This window comes from Heliconius melpomene, chromosome 14 (genome assembly GCF_056956725.1).
Source record: "Heliconius melpomene rosina isolate 202511_hmr_F chromosome 14, ASM5695672v1, whole genome shotgun sequence".
Taxonomy (NCBI): Eukaryota; Metazoa; Arthropoda; class Insecta; order Lepidoptera; family Nymphalidae; genus Heliconius; species Heliconius melpomene.
In genome coordinates this window covers 2,911,995-2,933,901 of record NC_140402.1, presented here as the reverse complement: position 1 = coordinate 2,933,901, position 21,907 = coordinate 2,911,995, and the positions used below count along the sequence as shown (strand labels likewise).

The following is a 21,907-nucleotide window of genomic DNA, read 5'->3' as shown; positions in this document are numbered from 1 at the left end:
GGCGTAGCCGCGTCCGGGTCCGCTAGTACTAATATAATAGTGAATAATTGGAAGATGAAGCCCGTTTTCTATATATTTATAATATATTATTATAAATTATAGTGAGCATAGTTGACAAAAGTAAAAAATAAAAAGAAATAATTTCTTCATATTTTTAAATAAAAAAAAAATATCTTGATTTTCTATAACCAAGAATAATTGAGGCCTAATTGAATACAAATAATAATGGTGCAACGGAACAAGCGTACTGCTGTAAACGGAGTAATTAATTAAATAATATTTTCATTCGCTTGCTCTGGTAACAAATAACAAGGCAATACACGGCGTTGAGTTACATTATTCAACACACAATATCTCGAAACTGACATTTGACTGATACAGTGTCAAAAAGCTGAAACAAAATGCTGAAAATGAATGAAATGAGCATATATTATAGTATGAACTGTTTATTTCATTAGAGATACGGGCGTAATTGAACTAAAAAGCCCTAAATATGGTCAGCGGCGTGTGACCGCATGTTAAATTAAAGTTCACAGCGAGGTTTGCGGGTCACAAAAGGTAGAGCTTTTGGTTCTTACTGTATTATATATGGCGTACTGGAATCTTCTAAGTATATAATCATTTATATCTCTTATATAAATACGTAGGTTAAAAAAATTATGACAGAAAATTATGTACCTGAGGTACAAATCACGCTGTATCCTGCATATAGCAAGGTAGGTATAGGGAACCTGGGAATATAGTATTAAGACACTTCCGTTCACCATTTTCGCCGAATTTTTGAGACATTGTGTGTTGAACGGCGGAATTCAAGGCCGAGACAAAGCTTTGCCTCGCTACCAGATCGAGGACATGAAAATAATATATATTTAACTAGCGGGCGCGCGCAGCTTCGCTTGTGTATTTAGGGGTGAATTCTAATATACCATGAAACATGTGTTCAATTAAATACTTTTAATAGTCTGAATTTCAAATTTTATAAAAATTGGTCCCGATTTAAAAAAAACCTATACATACTTTCAACCCCTTATTTGCACCCTTAGGGGAAGAATTCTAGAAAACCATGAAACATGTATTCAATTAAATACTTTTAAGGGTCTGAATTTCAAATTTTATAAAAATCGGTGCCGATTTAATTTTTTTTCCATACAAATTTTGAACCCCTATTTCACCCCTTTAGGGTTAACATTTTTCAAAATCCCTTCTTAGTGGATGTCCAGATTACGAAAGTAAACTTGTGTCCAAATTTAACGTTTCTACGCACAGTGGTTACGGCTGTGCGCGCGTCTTACCTCAGTCAGTGAGGACAAGTCCTTTTATATATATAGATTACCTCGAATGGAAATCGAACCGACAACCTGTCGTGTTTACAGACACAAGCTTATACTACCGCCACGACGACCCCGCTCACTGTACTAATTTTTAAAAACAAATTTTGTTACTTAAATTTAACTTTCACGTAACTCTTCATTAAATTTGAACTAAAACAGTTTATTTTATTGTCATATTAAAACTAAAAACAGCAGAGGAGCGGTGTTCACGACACTAATTGTAATTTACCAAGTTCGTACATTATATGTCGAAACTTTGAGAAACACGGACCCAATTAAGATTTAATTGTTTATGTGTTCTTGTGATTTAATACCTTTGTTGACTTTATGTTAGCGATGTTTACTATAACTTTCCTACTATATACTAAGCTTACTTATTGAAGCTTTCGAAAATAAAATAAAAATTACTAATACCTTTGTAATTGTTGTCCAATTGTTAATCTGTTAAATTTCAATCAAATGATTTTTTTAATATTTATTTTCAGCTCATGTTGTATGCTGCATGCTGAGGGAACCTAGTATTAAGACATTCTACTTGCCAATTTCCACTGAATTAGGGCGGCATTGTGTGTTGAGTAGCGGAACTCAACACCGCTTTTTGCCTTGGGAATAAATGAAAATATTAAATATTTAATTTCCCAAGTGGGAATTGAACTTATAACCGTCACACGCTTGTGCCACTACGTCATGCCGGCCTCCGAAACCCAAAATATATTCTTTATTAATATTAATTAGTTAGTAGTTATATATCATAATTATATACTTGTAACGTTTTACCTATTTGTCTCAATAAATTATATTTTATAATACAATTATTTTAAAATGTATATATTAATAAGATTAATAAATTCCAAAATTAAGGTAAAAACTCATCGTTTAGAAAATCGCAAGAGAATATTTAATGATTTAATTTATTACCTGCACTGCACGTGGGATTTAAAACCCGAGTATTTTAAGCTCAATTAGCCCCAGAAGTATCTACAGAGAAAACCACTTTTCCAGCTGAAATTAACTTTCCAAATAATATACGTGAAAAATTAAGGAGATAAAAGAGAAGATAGATGGAGAGAGATCCATCGTGGCGCAGACAAGGATGTGACTGTAACGCGGCGGTTGTAGGTTCATTTTCATTTCTTCTCTCTGGCACCAAAGCAAAAGCCTGGCGTTGAATTACGCCACTCAACATACAATGCCTCGATAAAGTGGGGAAATAGGTTCCCTCTACTTACCCTGATATATACGGGGTACAGCGTTCAGCAGCTGATTTTTTAAGAAGATAAGCCTATTTATTATTTAAGGAATTAGGTGGAAGCATTGAAAATCCGCAATGCAGATATTAAAGTTTATGATATATTATTTGCGTAGAAATTACTAATTCATGTACCAACTGTAACTTGGGAATTGTATGAACTATCGTTTTGTTACTTTGTAGTAGAATTAAACAAATATTTAGTTTAACAGCTATTTTTTGCAATATAAGCAAAAAGAAACGACGTGCTAGCGGTAAACGTATATATTTTTTAATTATACGGACGAATTAGTTTTTTTTTTTTTTAAATTATGAATTAAAGCCGAGTCCTGTGTCTAGTAAAAATTTTAAGCTATTTTTATTTTGTATCTAATTCGATTTTTATTATTTGTTTTTTATATAAATGTAGGAGATATGGCGCACTGGCACAGCCTGTTTTATAAGCACAGTGGTTATAGGTTTTGATCCCCACTTGGGTAAAGGATATTATGGTTGATAAACCTTTTCTCTATGTCCCCCATGCGTGGAAAAAGCCGCTTTTTTATATAAATGTAGGCATTATTGAAAAATATCACAAAAAATATTACATAATTGAATAAAACAAAGTATATATTTGCCAAACAAAAACTAATATACTCAATTTATTTGCTGGGCATCTAATGTATTTCCTCAAAAGGTATAATACATTTCTACCTCCACTAACTTTATAAAGCAAGGTGGCCGTGTGGAACTCTCTCACAATAAGCTTTCGTCGCAAACGTGAACCCAAATATTGTTTTCGTACTTACTCGAGTTAACAGAGTTAAGTATATTTAACTTCGTGATAAATTCGACCAAAGTAGGTATGTTGAAATAATTCTATTTTCCTGTCAGCGACGGGGAAGTCCCGAAGTTAAGTTATAAGTTCTTTAACAAATATTGTTGCCAGTATTATGAAATATAGAGAGCGCCTTTTTGATATCATAGTCACGTAAGCTTTTAAACTATTGATGGAATAATTTTATGATATTGGTTCACTTTAAATTTTAAAAACTTATAGTCACCGGTCGTGATATTTTAAGGAATTATATAGCAATTACCTTACTACAGATATGTATAAAATATATATTTTAATAAAGAACGATTTAATTCTCGTTGTCTACCCGTGATCACAGAACACTGCAAAGTGTTCGGAACGTTGTATTTCCATTAATGCTTACAAAATATATGCAATTAACGATTCAAGTAAAATGATGTAATTCAATATTTTTATTTAGTTAAAATATAAATATTTATTCAAAATCTTCTTAGTACATGATGCAAACTTACCAAAATAAAACTAACAATTCACATATCCTTGTTACAGACGTTCTGCGTGGTGTCAAAAAGATTTCGCAAGAACTACATACACCGGTTCACGGCGACCCGGTCGCTCTTCTGGTGGTCGCCGTGGTCGCCGGTGCGGCGGGCGTGCGTCTACCTCTCGACCAACCAGTACTTCGACTACTTCGTCATGGCTACCATTCTGCTCAACTGTGTCTTCCTCGCCATGTCGGAGACTATCGAAGAGGCTGAGTGAGTTTTAATGTTTAATTTTTATTAATGTCTTTTTTTTAACTTTCTCTTTTTTAGTTTCATATTGTATCCTGTATATAGAAGCATAGATATAGGGAGACCGTGCAAAGTGGAGTAGGTTGAGTAGGAAGGCAGACCCTGGCAATAGCCGGATTAATGTCAGGAGGAAGAAGAAGATATAGGGAGCCTAATGTTGAGATTTCCGTTTTCCACTTTTCACTTTCGTTAAGTGGTGCAGGGATACGCTTCAGCTCTATTATATACCATCAGCACGCATCATTTTTATTCTGTTAACTATCCCATTAGACATATTTATTTTTCTATATAACCAATTAATCTAAATATAATAACAAAATTAAAACATTACGATAGAATATATAATATTTTTAACAAAATAATAAAATTTTAATAACAATTTCTACCACCTAACCAATCTATCTTAGCAAAAGCTTATCCACAATTCACCAAGCAGGTTTATTTTAAAATGAAAAATATAAAGACAGCAAATTGCAATTTCTCATCTCCTGGTGAGAATTCTACTTGGTTGCTATAAACTGCGTCATCCCCCAAGGCGTGTTCGTTCGTTTTGATTGCTAGCTGCACTGACGTCAGGTTAAGACCAATTTTCTAATGCCACCCAATTGTCTCCTGTACTATCTCTGATTGCTAGTGCTTGACGTCTCGTTGTATTCAAATATCTATTCAAAAGAGATTTTTAAGTATTTTCAGTACTTTCATAGTAAATAGTTTAACAAAAGAATTTGATTGTAGTTAAATGTTGCTTGCCAGTTAATGTAATATGAAGGTTGTAGCAGATACAATTATTTTGTACCAAAATTTGGGATAATCGAGCTATGTAATAATCATTTGAAATACAGGACCTTTACCTATTTTTACTTCAACTTCTAAAGAAATGCAGAGAGACAACGTCAGGGAACAATTATATTTAAATTATTTTCATTTCCTGGCTGGTTAGGCGGAACGGCGTATGGGAAACAGAGAGCCCTAACACTAAGTTCCTTGTGCCAACTTTTCTAAAAAAAACCACTATGAACGTTTAACCTCATTACTTACAATTCCCACCGCGTCCTGCAGTAAGACCTCTCTAAGTTAAGTATAGTCTTCTCCAGTCTACCTACCCATCAAAGATCCTGTAATCGACAGGACATCTAAAATTCTGATCACGTAGTCTCTGCATCGATGCCGCTGGATAGTTTGCATAGTCACCTGCTATTGGCACCTATCTTGCTATACGTTTATTATTCTTGTATATTGAAAATCCAGATATTAAGATAGTTAAATTTTATGTCAGTTAGACGGTAAAGAGTTTTTACAGGTTTTTTCTTATCTAAATTAATATCTTAATACTTGTAGTAGTATAGAATTGGTCGTTAGCTTTTAATGTAATGGAAATTTAGGATAAACTTATATTCTGAAAATAAACATATAATTTAATAATTAAATATACACATGGTTGCACTCAATGCAGGTTACAAAAGCGTGGCAGAGAGAGAGAGCGAGAGAGAGAGAGAGAGATATTTTAGATAATTTTTGCATCTCAGCTGTGCTAATGTAAAGTACGCCTAATATTTACAATATTTTATTTTTATCAGCTTCACACCCGTACATTTCAGAGTAGGTAGAGGAAACATTGTGTTAAGAAACTCCGTTCCCCACTTTCCGACAAACTGTGGAGTCATTGAGTGTTGAGTGGTGGAACTGGTTCCAGAGTGAAGAAATGAAAATATTAATAAGTAATAATTTATTCCCACGAGAGGGAATCGAACCCACAACCGGCGCGTTACACCCTTGTACCTCTGCGCCACGACGACCTAAGTAAAGAAAAATAAAACATTAATAATTATTATTTTCTTCTTATAAATATAGTTTTCCAAAATACATAGATAGAACGACAAAGCCACGACAGAATGCTAGTTTACACCATTTGTTTATAATTTCAATAATAATTCCATGAAAACGTGGAAGTTAGCTGTTACAAATTACTTGTCACGTTGTCACTCACTTTGAAGTTTAAGCAGGCAGCAGTCATGGCCGCGCTACTGACATGTTATTTCCGGAGACGTTTTATCTTTCACGTTCGTTTCCTTTTATTGTTTCGCGTTTTCTTATCGTTTATTTTCTTGAAGTAACCAGTTAAAGTAATAGAAAATCATAATTATTGTACAAAATACTTGTTTGTATTTAATAGTTATTTATTTAGATACTTTGCAATACTCCTTTTTTAGGTAATTATGGTATCTTCAAAATATGCAAATCGTAGGTACTATATATGTGGTATACAAATAAATTAAGATCTCAAGGTTCTCCTATTAAAACTATTTATATGCTTTTAAAACTCACAAATAAAAATGCTAAAATACTAAATAACAAAGCCGTATTGGTTTATTCCAGAGCTAAATTTCAGAAATATTTTTTTACTACTATTTACTACCAACATAGAAAAAATATATATTTATTATTTTAAAAACTTAGCTCTCTAATCGTGGCACATTAAAGAAAATTTATTAAGAAAATATATATTTTTATTTCTTCGTTCTGGTGTCGAGGCTAAACGCGGCGTTGTATTCCGCCACTCAACACGAATACCTCCAGATATCAGCGAAAATTGGGAATCTGAGTATCTTAATACTAATATCCCTCTGTCTATCACGCTGTATGCGGGATATAGCGTGAAAGAAAATATAAAGTATATTCAAAATCACAATTAACCCTGCCAACATAAAGACATATCTCCTCATATATACCTACATATATATCACAATATCGACAGCTCGTTTGTACCAGTTGAGTAACGTTCGACGCCAACCACATTTACCGTACATTGTACTACTAGCATAAATAACGAACGATTGATGATTGGTATTAGACAGGTGGTAAATCATAACGAACTTTGAGATGGAAATGTTGGATTTTAGTATTAAATAATGATTGTATTTCAAACTAGCAGTGTTATGGAATAATCTATCAAATATCTAATAGATTAGTCAATTTATTAGTTAACAAAAATTTAAAGTGTAGTAATATCATTGTCGTTTCACGTAAGTAGTATTTTTGTACATAGGTACTAAATACATATATTTTTTAGGGTTAGGCAGAGGAAATCTAGCGTTAAAACACTCTTTTCCCCATTTTCCACCGAATTCTAGAGGCATTGCATTGATTGGCAGAACTGCGTTAAAACCAGTTCGAAGAAATACTAATCTATATATATAAAAGGACTTGTTCTCACTAACTGAGGTAAGACGCACGCACAGCCGTAACTGCTGATGGAAGAAACGTGAAATTTGGACAGATGTTTACTTTCATAATCTGGACATCCACTAAGAAGGGATTTAGAAAAATTTTAACCCTAAAGGGGTGAAATTGGGATTCAAAGTTTGTATGGAAAAAAAATTTAATCGGCACCAATTTTTAAAAAAATTGAAATTTAGATTTTTAAAAGTATTTAATGGAACACGTGTTTCATGATTTTCTAGAATTCACCCCTTAAGGGTGCAAAAAAGGGGTTGAAAGTTTGTATGGAAAAATCTTTAAATCGCCACCGATTTTTATAAAATTTGAAATTTAGACTCTTAAAAATGAACAACGTTCAATTCAATTCAATTCAATGAACACGTTTCGTGGTTTATTAGAATTCACCCCTAAATAAGCAAGCGAAGCTGCGCGCGTCCGCTAGTAATAATATAAATTTAAATAAATATTTCATTTCCTCGAGTGAGGGTCGAACCCACAACCAGTCGGCTTTATAGTCACACATTTATACCCCTATAAAACGACTGCCGTCAATAAATAATAGTTTCAGATTTTTCCCTTTAATCATCATCATCGATATAATAGTCACTATCATTATCACCATACAATACACAATTATATATTCCATTATTTACAACTTAAAATTATTATATATGGCCGTCGTGGCGCAGCGGCACAAGTGTGACTGTAACGCGACGGTTGTGGGTTCAATTCCTACTCGAGGAAGTGAAATATTTATTTACGTTTATATTCCCATTTCTTCGCTCTGGTGTAGGCAAAGCGCGGCGTTGAGTTCTGCCACTCAACACGCAATGCCTCCAGAATTCGGCAGAAAGTGGGGAACGGAGTGTCTTGACACTAGGTTCCCTCTGCGTACCCTGCTGTGTGCGGGATACAGCGTGAAGCTGACATAAAATTATTATATTCATCTTAAATAATCTTCAATATACTATCAAAGGGTAACTGACAGCTCTATTAACGACATCTCAACCACACCACCGGACCGAAAGACGTGAAATTCGGCGTGAAGATAGCTATCATGAAATTATATCATGAAATTTAATATCTAAAGGGATATAATCGTTTTATAATGATAGAGTTAATAGTTTTACTAATAATCGATTTATTTTGTCGAAATTTTAGCTTTCTTGCTACGGTTTTTCTCTAAGTAAATGAAAATATACATCTTTTTATAACATCTTTTTTAGCTTCACGCCGTATTCATATACTACCTAGCAGGGTATATACAAAGGGAACCTAAACCTTAAAACATTTACCAGAACGACGAAATGAAAATATTAAATATTTCATTTCCTCGAATGGAGATCAAACCCATTAAACCGTTACAACTGGCCTCGCAAATCCAAATTGTAAATACAAATTTACAAATAAAACTTAATAAAAGACAAATATCAAAGTTTGATCGACAAAGTTTCACAATCAACAACGAAAATGTCGAAATTGCATCGTCAACGTCACAGGACAAAGCGATATTGATAATCGCCATGTTGGAAATTGTTCTTGTTTCGGGCTTTTGCACTAAATCGCCCGAAAACATTAAATTCTGAGAACTCCGTTATTAAAGCTAGCCTCCGAGCTCACGACTATGAATATGCAGTATTTATCACGACGTAAAGTTGGACTATTTGACTATACTAAAACATAGTTTTAAACAGAGTAATATTGTACTACGTATAAATTTACAAGTAAACATTAAAAGGTTTTCTGTGGTTGGGTTATGTTTAAATTACGGTCAATAGGGTTGTTCCTTCATTATTTACTTATATAGATTTGTTAATGAAATAGCAAAAAAATGTCTATAGTAGTACTATTAATTAACCTATATATTTAACTTAACTTATATATTTAAAAAAATAGATTTTTATGCAATTTCTAGCATTTTTTCTAAAAAATCGATGTATTGTGTGTAAGGTTCTGTTGCTTATTAAAAATAATAATAAAAAAAAAAAATTATTAAATTGATTTTGTAAGGTTCTGTTGCTTATTAAAAATAATAATAAAAAAATTAAATTATTAAATTGATTTTAATCTGGGAATATTGGATAATTTGGCAACACGAACGGAGTAGGGATCGGGCGGTGGGCAGATTGGCTCGGGGCAGTCTAGACTGAGTAGTGATAGCGAACGGACATATTGAAGTGGAGTTGTATTAGTACTGAAATACAGAGTCTTGAAATTAAGCCGAGGAAGTTTTATTGAAGAATTCCCTGTCGTCTACACTTCAGAAGTGGGATTAGCCACGCTCGCATATAAAAGTAAGTACCATTGATTTTGTAAATTTTACTGTGACATATATACATCATTTATTCGTGCTAATTTGGTCAAGAAATAATGTTTAAGTACTGGGGAAAACAAATCAGGGCTTTACTTGATTTAAAATGTTCATTTTTTTATAAAAATTAGAGCGTTGACGTTTAATTCATTTCATGCTTTACTATATAAATCCGAATAGAAAAAGCACAAATAATCCGAATACTGCATACATCAAAAGGAATGTTGTGAAAACTGTTAAAAGTTCAATTGCTAGATTTCATATTACCAACTATTTACACAAATTAAAAAAATATATATATTTTAATTAGTCAAAAAAAAAGGTAAAATATAAAACAAATAAATGATTACAATAGTATGATAATTGAAAATGTTTATTTATTATTATATAATAATATAACATACTTTAACTTGACGCTTAAATCGTACACGTAATAGCAAATACTCGTATTTTTTTCTCATCCTACCTCACAATCGTATTTTTAATTTTATAAATTCTACTGATTATTATAATTCGTATGCTGTGTATGTATTTAGTTTTATTACTTAATATTCTTAGAAATGTGCATGGGTCACTCAGGCAAAATCAAGTTTAAAACCGTGAAGGAAATATGATTAATCTAATATTACAGACAGACAGATATAAATAAATACAGATATAAATAAATTATAAATCAAGGTAAATTCGGGTCAAGTTAGGGGTGCTTATAGAGATGGGGTATTAGGAAGGGATATTGATTTCTTACCTCCAAAATGAGCTATAATGCCACGTTTACGTGAAAAATAATCGATTTTTTTGATAAATAGTTTTGTTTTAAGTTAAAATTATTCGTTACTTGTTACAAACATTAAGATACTGATACTGTTTACTTTTGTTTCCGAGATAATGGAGCGGGGCGAGAGTCGTGAGGGCCACAGTCTGCGGACCCCAGAACGGAATCCATCTGGGAGCGGCGGAAAGGGAGGCAGACGGAGTCGCAGTCGCGATGGAAGCGGGTATCGCGGTCGCAGCACCAGCATACGCCAGCGGGAACAACATCTGGAGCGCGAGAGGGAGCGCCTACGCAAAATGGAACGAACACTTCAAGATGAACGCGATCTGGAGGCCCGTTCCAGACGCAGCGAGCAAAGTCACCGCGGCCTTCGTGTGGACAGCGAGCATCGAGAGCATCGAGGCGATGGCGATCGTCGATATGACCAACGTCGAAAGGATCGCCGGAGCCGCGACGTCGGTACCGGGCATCGCTCAAGGTCATGTAGTCCTTTATATTCATCTAGGGATATCATCAAAATAATAAATTCTTTAAAAAATAATTCCACGACACAACCGTTAGAGCAGAACACTAATACAATAAATAAACATATAAGAATATTTTGCCAGAATTTGATCCTTCAAACAAGAATCAACGTATGGATGTATGGCTCAGAAAAGTAAATGAATGTGCCTCTGTCTACGGTTGGGATGATAAAACAATCATTCACTTTTCCATGCAGAAACTGCTGGGACTGGCCAAAATCTGGTATCAGAGTTTAAATACAATTCTCTTTACTTGGCCAGAATGGCAAGAAAAACTTATTAAAGCTTTTCCGTCAGAACAGAATTATGGCCAATCCTTGGAGGACATGCTAAGGCGTAGGAGTAAATATAATGAGCCGATTGAAAACTATTATTACGAGAAACTAGCCTTAATTAATCAGTGTGAAATCACGGGAAAGCGCGCCGTGGACTGTATTATCCATGGCCTTAGTGATAGGACTGTAAAATCGAGTGCATTAGCATTACGTTGTACTGAACCCGAACAGTTGCTACAGTTTCTGCTTAGTAACAAAGAACATCCATATCAGTCTAATTTTAGGAACAAAAATTCCACAGAGAATTTACTTAATGAAAGTAGTCAGAAAGGAAATTCCAAGCTTAGCATGCGCAGCTCAGGGCTGTTTTGTTACAACTGTAAGGAAAAAGGGCATCTTTATATTAAATGTACTAAGCCCCTATTAAAATGCGATCATTGTCACAAAATAGGACATGAAATCGATAATTGTCGCGCTAAACAAGGAGGACAGTCTATAAAATCTACCACTGTCCACCAAACTATGTGCATATCAGATTCCCATCCAAATGACAAGTTCATGAAGAAGGTATTAGTTAAAGGAAGGTCCTTGGACGCCTTTGTAGATTTTGGCAGTGAGGTTACCCTAATAAGAGAAACTGCTGCTATTGATCTGGGGGTGGTGCATAATGGGATACCTTCGGCTATGAAAGGTTTTGGTAATGGATTGGTCCAGTCTTTAGGGTCGACAACACTGACTTTGTCGATAGACGGGGTAGCTGCAACGGTGTGTTGTAAAGTGGTTGACGATCGATTGCTTGATAAAACAATGTTGATTGGACAGTCATATTCCAAACAACCCCATATAATGGTTATTAAAGACTCAGCCAAGTTGCAGTTCCTCGATGTTGGTATAGAGAATTCTTTCGATTGTTTTGAAGATGCAAAGCGTACAATTAAAGTTAAGGTTATGGGATTCGCTCAACTTTACGGATCAGCTAGTGTAAGAGCTGCAACGGAATTTGGACTTAGTGGGAATATCTTGTTAGAAACAAAAATTGTAGGGAAACTTAACGAACAGTTTGTTGTACTAGGTGGCGTTTATGAAGTTAAAAAGGGCTATTTAAGCGTTATGGTAACACCGTGCTCCATACCGTGTTTGCTACATAAAAACTTTGTATTTTCCCGCGCTGAAGAAATAGACCTAGTTAGGAGGGTAACTGCGGTCCCTCCAGATACCACATCCTATGAAGGAAAAATTATCAGTCAATTTGATAGACAGCAAATAAGAATAGGAGAGTCAGTAACTGATCAAGACAAGGAGAAGTTGCTACAATTATTGCGACGCTTTAAACACTGTTTTGCTTCAGATCTGACTGAATTAGGATGCACTGACATCACAGAGATGCAAATCGAATTGAGCAGCAATCGACCTGTAGTTTATCGTCCTTATAGGCTTTCGCATCAGGAGCGTGAAAAGGTGCGCGACATGGTAGATAATATGTTAGACGCCGGTGTAATAAGAGAATCTAAATCTAATTACGCTAGTCCTATTATTTTGGTCCGTAAAAAGGATGGGAAGGTACGCATGTGCATTGACTATAGGATGCTCAATTCTATCACCGTGAAAGAGCGCTATCCAATGCCCATCATTGATGATGAGGTTAGCCGTTTGGCTGGACAAGCATGGTTTATTACCCTAGATTTAATGTCAGGCTACTATCAGGTGCCTATAGTTGAACAACACAAGCATCTGACGGCGTTTGTGACCCCCGACGGCCAGTATGAATTCAATCGTGTACCGTTTGGGCTAGCAAACGCCCCTGCAGTTTTCCAAAGGATGATGAACCGTGTTTTGGGACCGATGCGATTTAATGGAGCCACTGTGTATATTGACGACATACTTGTGTACGGTAAGGACGCAGACGAAGCTCTTACAAGATTGGAGGAGGTATTGCAGTTATTAGATAATGCGAACCTCAAGCTAAACTTGACGAAGTGTAGTTTTCTGGAGAACCAAATTGACTATTTAGGGTACGAAATTAGTTCAGCAGGTATGAGACCTGGTAAGGCAAAAATCCGATCCGTATCTGATTTTCCCCGGCCGGAAAACGTTCACACAGTGCGTCAATTCTTGGGACTTGTTAGCTATTTTAGGAAGTTTATCCAGAGCTTTGCTGAGCTAGCTTCTCCACTTACGAGACTGTTGAAAAAGGATGTAAAATGGGAATGGGAAGCTGATCAGGAGAAGGCTTTTGAGGAATTGAAGACTAAGTTAGTAAACCGACCGGTCCTTGCTATTTATGATTATTCCGCAGAAACTGAGCTTCATACCGATGCCAGCAAAATAGGTATTGGTGCAATCCTGCTGCAACGACCGCCAGGTGGTACAGAGCCACTGAAACCCGTCGCGTACTTCAGTCGGCAGACAACCCCTGAGGAGAAGAACTTCCATTCCTATGAACTAGAAACGTTAGCTGTAATTTGCTCATTACGAAAGTTTAGGGTGTTCCTGCTCGGGAAGGAATTTAAGATCATTACGGACTGTAGTGCTCTACGCTCTACGTTCCAAAAACGTGATCTCATCCCTAGAATCGCGCGATGGTGGCTTGCACTTCAGGAATTTAACTGCACGGTTGAGTACAGGGCGGGTACAAAAATGGCTCACGCAGACGCATTATCAAGGAATCCAATCAATGATAAAAAGACAGCAAGCATTGATCAGCATTCCACTGTTTTAGCTATAAGTAACGAGGACTGGCTTTTGACGTTGCAAATGGGTGATTCGGAACTGTGCCGAATTCGAGATATTATTAATAGTAACCTAAATTCAAAGGGACTTGAGTATATTAAAGACAATTATCTTATAAAAGAAAACAAATTATTCAGAATTATTGAGGGGGATAAGTCTAATATTAGATGGGTGGTACCCAAGGGAGCGAGGTGGCAGGTGTGCAAAATGAACCACGATGATATAGGTCACGTTGGTGGGGAGAAGACCTTGGAGCGTATTAAAAGACTGTATTGGTTTCCAAAAATGTCGCGTTTTGTCAAGAAGTATGTGCAGTCTTGCATTGACTGCGCCTATGCCAAAAGAACTGCAAATAATGAGGGACTCTTGCACCCTATTATTAAGAATGATATACCATTTCACACTTTGCATACTGACCACCTCGGACCTTTTATAAGATCGAAAAAGGGGAACACTCACATCTTGGTAACTGTTGATTCGTTCACTAAGTTCGTGTTCATTAAGCCAGTCAGGAATACAAAAACTCAGAATGTAATCAAAGTGCTCGAAGATATTTTTGATACCTTTAGAAATCCGGACCGAATTATAAGTGATCGTGGCAGTTGTTTTACGTCACATGCTTTTAGGAGATTCTGTATGGATAGGGGTGTTAAGCATATATTAAATGCAGTGGCGAGTCCAAGGTCAAATGGGCAAGTTGAACGATACAACCGCACCATTTTAGACTGCCTGACCGCGCAGAACCTAAGGGACGATGAAAAGAACTGGGATAGCCATCTCGGTAAGATTCAGTGGGGACTTAACAACACTCTACAAAGGACAATAGGCCGAACTCCCGCGGAGGTTATGTTTGGTACAGGAATAAATAGTGAGAGTAATCCAACACTTAATGAAATAGGAAATTTCACTCGTGAATCCTGTGACCTGTTGTCTCTACGCAAAGAAGTTAAGAATAATATCAATAGGGAGCAGGAAAAACAGAAACAATATTATGACAAGGGGCGCAGACCAGCTCGTATTTATAAAAAGGGGGAATTGGTTAAAATAGTAAAAACCGCATTTCAAAATGCTGGCAAAAGCACTAAGCTTTTACCCTCATACGAGGGCCCGTATAAGGTGGTGAAACTGATGGAAAATGACCGTTACAAAGTGGCACCCATTCCCGGCTTTGAGGGAATGAAAAATAAACGAAAAACTACAGTGGCGTCTGATCGGATGAGACCATGGATACATATAACTTCTTTGGAGCTAGATAATGATGACGGGGATATTGTGGAAATTGATATTAACTCATCCGATGGGGATGAATAAATAAAATAAATATACAAATAGATGTTTTGAATATAAGTTGCGATATATAACGATAGTAATGATGTGTATGATGAGATAATTGATTATGCTTTAATGTTGAGTTTATCTGCAAAAGATATTTGTGTTGTTCGATGTCAATCACGAGACTTTGTGAGCGAGCAAGTTCGTGACTTGACATCATTGCTTATTAAGAGAGTTTTTAAGATAAATGGGATGGTTGAGCGTGAGACTACGTGAGCGAGCGAGTTCACGACTCTGCTTTTCCCGTGTGTTGTGGTAGGTACGAGACTTTGTGAGCGAGCAAGTTCGTAACCTTCACCTGTTACAAGAGTTATAATTATAATTGCTGTTACTTTAATTGATGTACAATTAATTCTGTAGAGATTATAAAATAAATGGGATGGTTGAGCGTGAGACTACGTGAGCGAGCGAGTTCACGACTCTGCTTTTCCCGTGTGTTGTGGTAGGTACGAGACTTTGTGAGCGAGCAAGTTCGTAACCTTCACCTGATACAAGAGTTATAATTATAATTGCTGTTACTTGAATTGATATACAATTAATTCTGTAGAGATAGATATATATTTTTTATTGACTGTTGTATGTTAGCTAATTGATTAATTTTGTGTAATAATGACCTAGGTATAATGATGATATAAAAAATAATAATAATATAAAAAACAAATGATGTAACTGTATTTAGATAATCATGTTTTTATTTATTTCTCTTGTTATTATTTTTGTTTTTTTTTTTATTTTTTTTATTATTTATTTATTTCGTGACTTATTGTATTAATTGTTATTGAGATCACTTAATCGCGAAAAGAATTAACCCCTCCGAGGTTTCTTGCTTGTTCTTTTACTCGAGTTGGGCCGGATAGGGTTGGAACAAGCATAAACTTAGTTATAAGAGAGAATGAAACAATGTGATCTTTTACTGCTGTGAGCCAATGTGCCGAGTGTAAGGTTCTCAACTGAGGCGTGTATGGGGTCATACACGTCATCAGGATGGTCGAGTGTAAGGTTCTGTTGCTTATTAAAAATAATAATAAAAAAAATTAAATTATTAAATTGATTTTGTAAGGTTCTGTTGCTTATTAAAAATAATAATAAAAAAATTAAATTATTAAATTGATTTTAATCTGGGAATATTGGATAATTTGGCAACACGAACGGAGTAGGGATCGGGCGGTGGGCAGATTGGCTCGGGGCAGTCTAGACTGAGTAGTGATAGCGAACGGACATATTGAAGTGGAGTTGTATTAGTACTGAAATACAGAGTCTTGAAATTAAGCCGAGGAAGTTTTATTGAAGAATTCCCTGTCGTCTACATGTGTAACCGGCCAGTTAGCGTAAATCGATATTCAAATGTCATGTCGGTAATGTCACTGTATTATTAAGTAAATTGGCGCGAAACCAATACTGGATAACAACATTCAGTTTGGCTTTCGATCAAATTCGTTTACTTAAATCATTGTTTATCGTAAGTAATATTTTTAAATACAAATATATATCTAGTATAAATAAATGCCTTTTTATATTTGAACTTAACTAACTTATTTACCAAACCAAAAATATATTATTGTTCAAATATAATTATTACTTTTATCCTTAATCATACATTTCTATTAAAAATAATTATAATTTACAATAATACTAAATTAGAATATTATAAAGTAGATACTATTTAAATGAATCTAGTAACTAATAACCTCAACTGACTTCATACCAATCGTAAGAACTGAATAAATAATCATTTTCTATCTACATAAAGCTATTTTAATAAAACCAAAGTCTTACATTAACCCAAATTCACTTTATTTGTCTCAGCAGTATTGATGAATGAACTGGAACGAATTTGGATCGTCGAAAATACGGGTCTTTGGCGTCGGCTCTTTGATAAGCTCCAAGTTTGTTGGCTTCATGCCTAATCGTTCAGCGATGACAAGATGTCAATCGACTTCAACAACCCAACGGTTTCAAGTCAATTGATTTTTAGACCTTATCATCTTGTTAGGAGTTTAGGTTGTAAAGTTTTCTTTATTTTTACGCACCCCTTTGAGTTTAACTCAACTTACTTTTTACTTTATAATTAATAAGAAACGTTAATATCACTATGTTTTCCGTTCCGTTTTCCACCGCCAACTTATAAAAAGAACTACTGGACTTTTTTAAAAAGATATTTTTACTTACCCTAGATTTGTATCTATTATCACCCCATCTTCAGTCTTTGAGTCTTAAGGTAACTTTATAATAATAAATAATAAGTGAAATAAAAAGAATAAATTAAGGAAATAGATAAAACTAAATAAAAAACTTCATGCATTCTTTTTATTTTTATTGTAATAGCTAAACCTCTAACTGTTGAACCTCCATCGGCTTTACAACGTAGTCATTTTCTACTTTTAAAGCATTCTAGCTTTTAAGTCTAAAAGCATTTTTATTTAAATTACCATATAAATAATACTGTAGCTAGAATTTCTAACATTAATAGAGATATATTTTCTAATTTCTAATACTAAAGCATGTATAAATGCATCGACAAATATATAAAAGAATATATCTACTTTTAAACTTAAATTAAAGATCGATTTTATATTAAAAAAAATATCCCGCACATAGCAGAGTAGGCAGAGGGAACCTATGGTTAAGAGATTCCGTTCCCTACTTAATTATATTATATTCTTTATTGTAATAAACAAAATAAACGAAAATATACTGATTATTTTTTGTTAACGATTGCGACCCCTACAATTAATATAAGATTCCTGGGACATTAATATAATTATTATAAATATAAAATATACATTTTTTGTTTAATTAATAGTGATATATTATATAAAGTACTCACATGGCTCAACAGAGCGCGATCGTTGCTTGATAAAATAAAATCATCTTGGCAGTTCATCGTTCACACGCTTGCTAACATTTGTCTCTAGAGTATAATTTCATCTAGAAAAGAAAATAATACTAGCCAGACTAAACAAACGTCAACAGTCCATAGACTATGAGCTCATTATTCTTTTTTATTTCTTAGTTAACTCTAGCACTGTAGTCTTATATAATGAAAGAAAACAAAATAAAATACTTAAAAGAACACAATGCACTGTTCAACAGGTTAGTGCTTATCGAGTGAAGTCCGTCGTGTTTATTTAATTTATGAATGCCGTGAAATTGTAAATGATATTATATTTCAATTATTATTTATTGAATTTGTGTTTTTAATTTTTTATTTTTTTAACACAAACATACTATATTTTTAAAGATTTAGCTTCAAAGTCTGGGCATATTAGTTTTTGCTGAATTGTTACTACTAATAGGTACAAATCCATTTGAAAAATAAATGTATATGTATTATTTATACTAACAATGCTTTATTTACTTTTTTTGAGAACATAAAAGAAAAACAGTCATGGCACAGGGTCACAAGGGTGTGACTGTAACGCGAGAGTTACAAGTTCGATCCTCACTCATTATTATTTATTAATATTTTAATTTCTTTCCCTCTGGCACCAAAGCAAAAGCCCGGCGTTGATTTCCGCCACTCAACACGCAATGTCTTGAAAAATTCGACGGAAAATGGGGAACGTAGTGTCTTAACACTAAGCCCGCCCTCTGCCTACCCTGCTATATAAATGTAAAAATTGTTTTTTTTGTCAGAATTTACATTAAATATAGGTACTTTTCCCCCACATAAACCATACAATATAATTAAAAACTATAAAATTATATCTTTTATCTTGTTTAACTACCTGACCCCTCACATCTACAAAATTAATACAAAGAGTGTTGTTCTTAACCAGCTTGGGCTCTCGTGGGCAAACTAAGTACATACCGTCCTATACAAACACAGTGCAGTAAATTGTACTAATTTAACTAATTCCTATAAAACCTTACATTGGATATTAAAATTATAGTACCTAATATTCTTCATTTTAAACCATTTTTGTTAAATTAGTGAGAAAATAAAAAAGAAGAATATTTTTTTTTTTTTAATTTTTCAACAATTTGTAAACATCCTCTAAATTTATGTAAAACCTTACAAAAATCTTTTATAATTAATCTTAATACTTAAAAGTTTGTAAGGTATTTCATAGATTGGTACCTAACAAATTCAGTGTACTAAAAATTTACATTTTAAGAAGTGGCCATTATTCGATTTTTCATATTTTATTATAATTTTGCTAGGATTTAACATCAATCTCTCTAGCCATATTTTCAAATCAGAGAACTCCACGTTATCTATAAGTAATGAAACATCGATAAAAGTAGAAAAATGTAGTTTTATAATTTAATGACCTTTGATAGGACCAGCTCCAAGATACATATACCGTCATAAGAAAAAGGAATCAACTATTAATTCAGACTAGTATTTTTTTATTCTTTTTATGTTTCTATTATTATTTTATTCCTTACATTCCTTCCATTTTATTTTGTTACTAATTATGTTGCTAGCGATATAAATAGCAAATGAAACGACTAAACGAACAAAGAAATGTTCATGTCAGAAACTTAATAAAATGTTTACTTTTATTGATTGTTTCTATAAAAGAACCATGAAAATGATTAACTTTAAAAAATGATCATTTAAATCATTTTTAATCATATGGAATCCTTTTTTTTTTCACAGCATTCCTATCGCGTAGGATTAAAATTATTCGTTTTATTTTACGTTGAAATTAAAAAGTAAGTTTTTTATTGGCCGTTCCACAGCTACAGATTGCACTATACATTTGAAATTGGCAAGGAACCAAAGGGATGCTTAACACTTAGAGTTTAATACTAAAGCTGGAGATCTTTTGAAATTAACTTTTGCCTTTAAAAATTTACTTTTATTATTTGTAAAAACTACAATTTACACATTTCTCTTCCCTATTTTTTTCTTGTTTTAGATTAAACATCCGATATATATATATATGGTTTTTTGTATGGCCATCGCGGAACAGTAAGAGAGTGACGTAAACTTGATGGTTCTGGGTTCGACCCCAACTCTTTGAGAATGATTTATTTATATTTTCTTGCTCTAGCCAGACTTGTGGTAAAGCGTAGCGTTGAGTTTCATAAATCAACACGCAAAATTAGGACGAAAAGTGGATTACGGTTTATCTTGACACTATATTCTCCCCACAATATTTCTAATAATAATTATTATATAACCAACCGTACCAGCACTTTAAATATTTAAAAATAATAAATTAACCTTATTTTTAAACGAAATAAATCACTCTTTATCCCTCCTATGAAACCAAAACAATATTATTTAAGGTCTACTAAACACAACACCAATGGAAGCATCACGAGCAGTCAAAGTTTCTAACATCTTAAAAACAAATTTAAGATGAAGTGAAAATAAGTGAAGTAATCAAAAACAAACTTTACCGCTAAATTAATTTCTCCACTCAGTGCCTGAAATCAAGTGATCTTTTATAATTTATTATGCAAACCGTGTTTGACACTTTATAAGTAGAAAGCTAATTTTATTTAAGAAAAAATGTTTTACCATATATTAATATGGCTTATGATATATAATAAGGAGGTTTCAAAATGAAATTAATATCAAACATTGAGGTCTATGGTCACTTAAAGCATATAAAAAGCTTTTAAGTTAAGAAATGAAATTTGCTGTTTAATCAAAACCTACAGGGTGCTTACTTCCCGTGAACCTACAGTTATGGAATTTGGCACGAAATGACTTACTAAATCCAAAAAAATTAAATATTAAAATATTTCATAGAAAAAAAACATTACAAATTTATAATTAGATACTTCATTGCATACAAAATGAATGTACACGTCCGCAAACTTAAGTTTGTCAAGTTCTATAAATTATACTTCCCGTTGACGTACTAAAATAGGCACGGAACTATAAGACGACCGCATTTTACCGGTATTTTTATTTATTTATACAATTAATTTTCAGCTTTACGCTGTATCTCACACACATCAGGGTAGGCAGAGGGAATCTAGTGTTAAAACTCTCCGTTCCCCACTGTAATTAATAATAATTAATTTTCCTATTAAATGTAATAATCGTACAGTAATTTGGCCTTTAATTTATACTCTATTCATTTTGTTAACACGATTACCAACATTGTAAGAAATCTTCTGGACCTCTAGAGATTTATTGCGAGACTAACCGACTGATAAATTTTCCTCGCAATTTATCTCAATGGAATTTGGACTTTATTATATTAAAATAAGGTCTATTTTAACGGTATCCGTTTTATTTCCTGTCTCGAACAAATCTTACCTGACTTAGCATCTGCTTCAGTATTTTTGTGATTTTCGCTAAAATGCATTCTTTTTCATCTTCTGAAGTATAGGTTTTTATTCATCTCAATGTTATATATGCATGTAATATCAAAATATATTATATATCTATTTCTTTAACATATTGGCGTAATCTTAGAAGGGTTAGTAAAACTCTGAAGGATTATTAAATTTCTTCCCTCTAATGTCGAGGCAAAGCGCGACGTTTGGTTCCGCCACTCAACACTCAATACCTCAAAAAATCGGTGGGAAATGAATGGTCTAAATGGGAACGAAGTGTCCAACTCTAGGTTCCTAAGTTCTCTATGCCTAACTTACTATGTGCGGG

The 21,907-nt window shown here is 33.8% G+C and overlaps 1 protein-coding gene across 4 annotated transcripts in view; it reads left to right on the top strand.

Moving 5' to 3' along the window:
• The window catches only part of LOC146531953 (sodium channel protein 60E-like), a 134,186-nt gene that overhangs the window by 65,096 nt on the left and 47,183 nt on the right, over positions 1-21,907 (top strand). For all 4 annotated transcript variants that reach the window (XM_085197145.1, XM_085197146.1, XM_085197147.1 and 1 more), the window contains exon 3: positions 3,926-4,134. In XM_085197145.1, the coding sequence (XP_085053271.1) occupies positions 3,926-4,134 (209 nt within the window). The remainder of the gene's footprint in view (positions 1-3,925; positions 4,135-21,907) is intronic.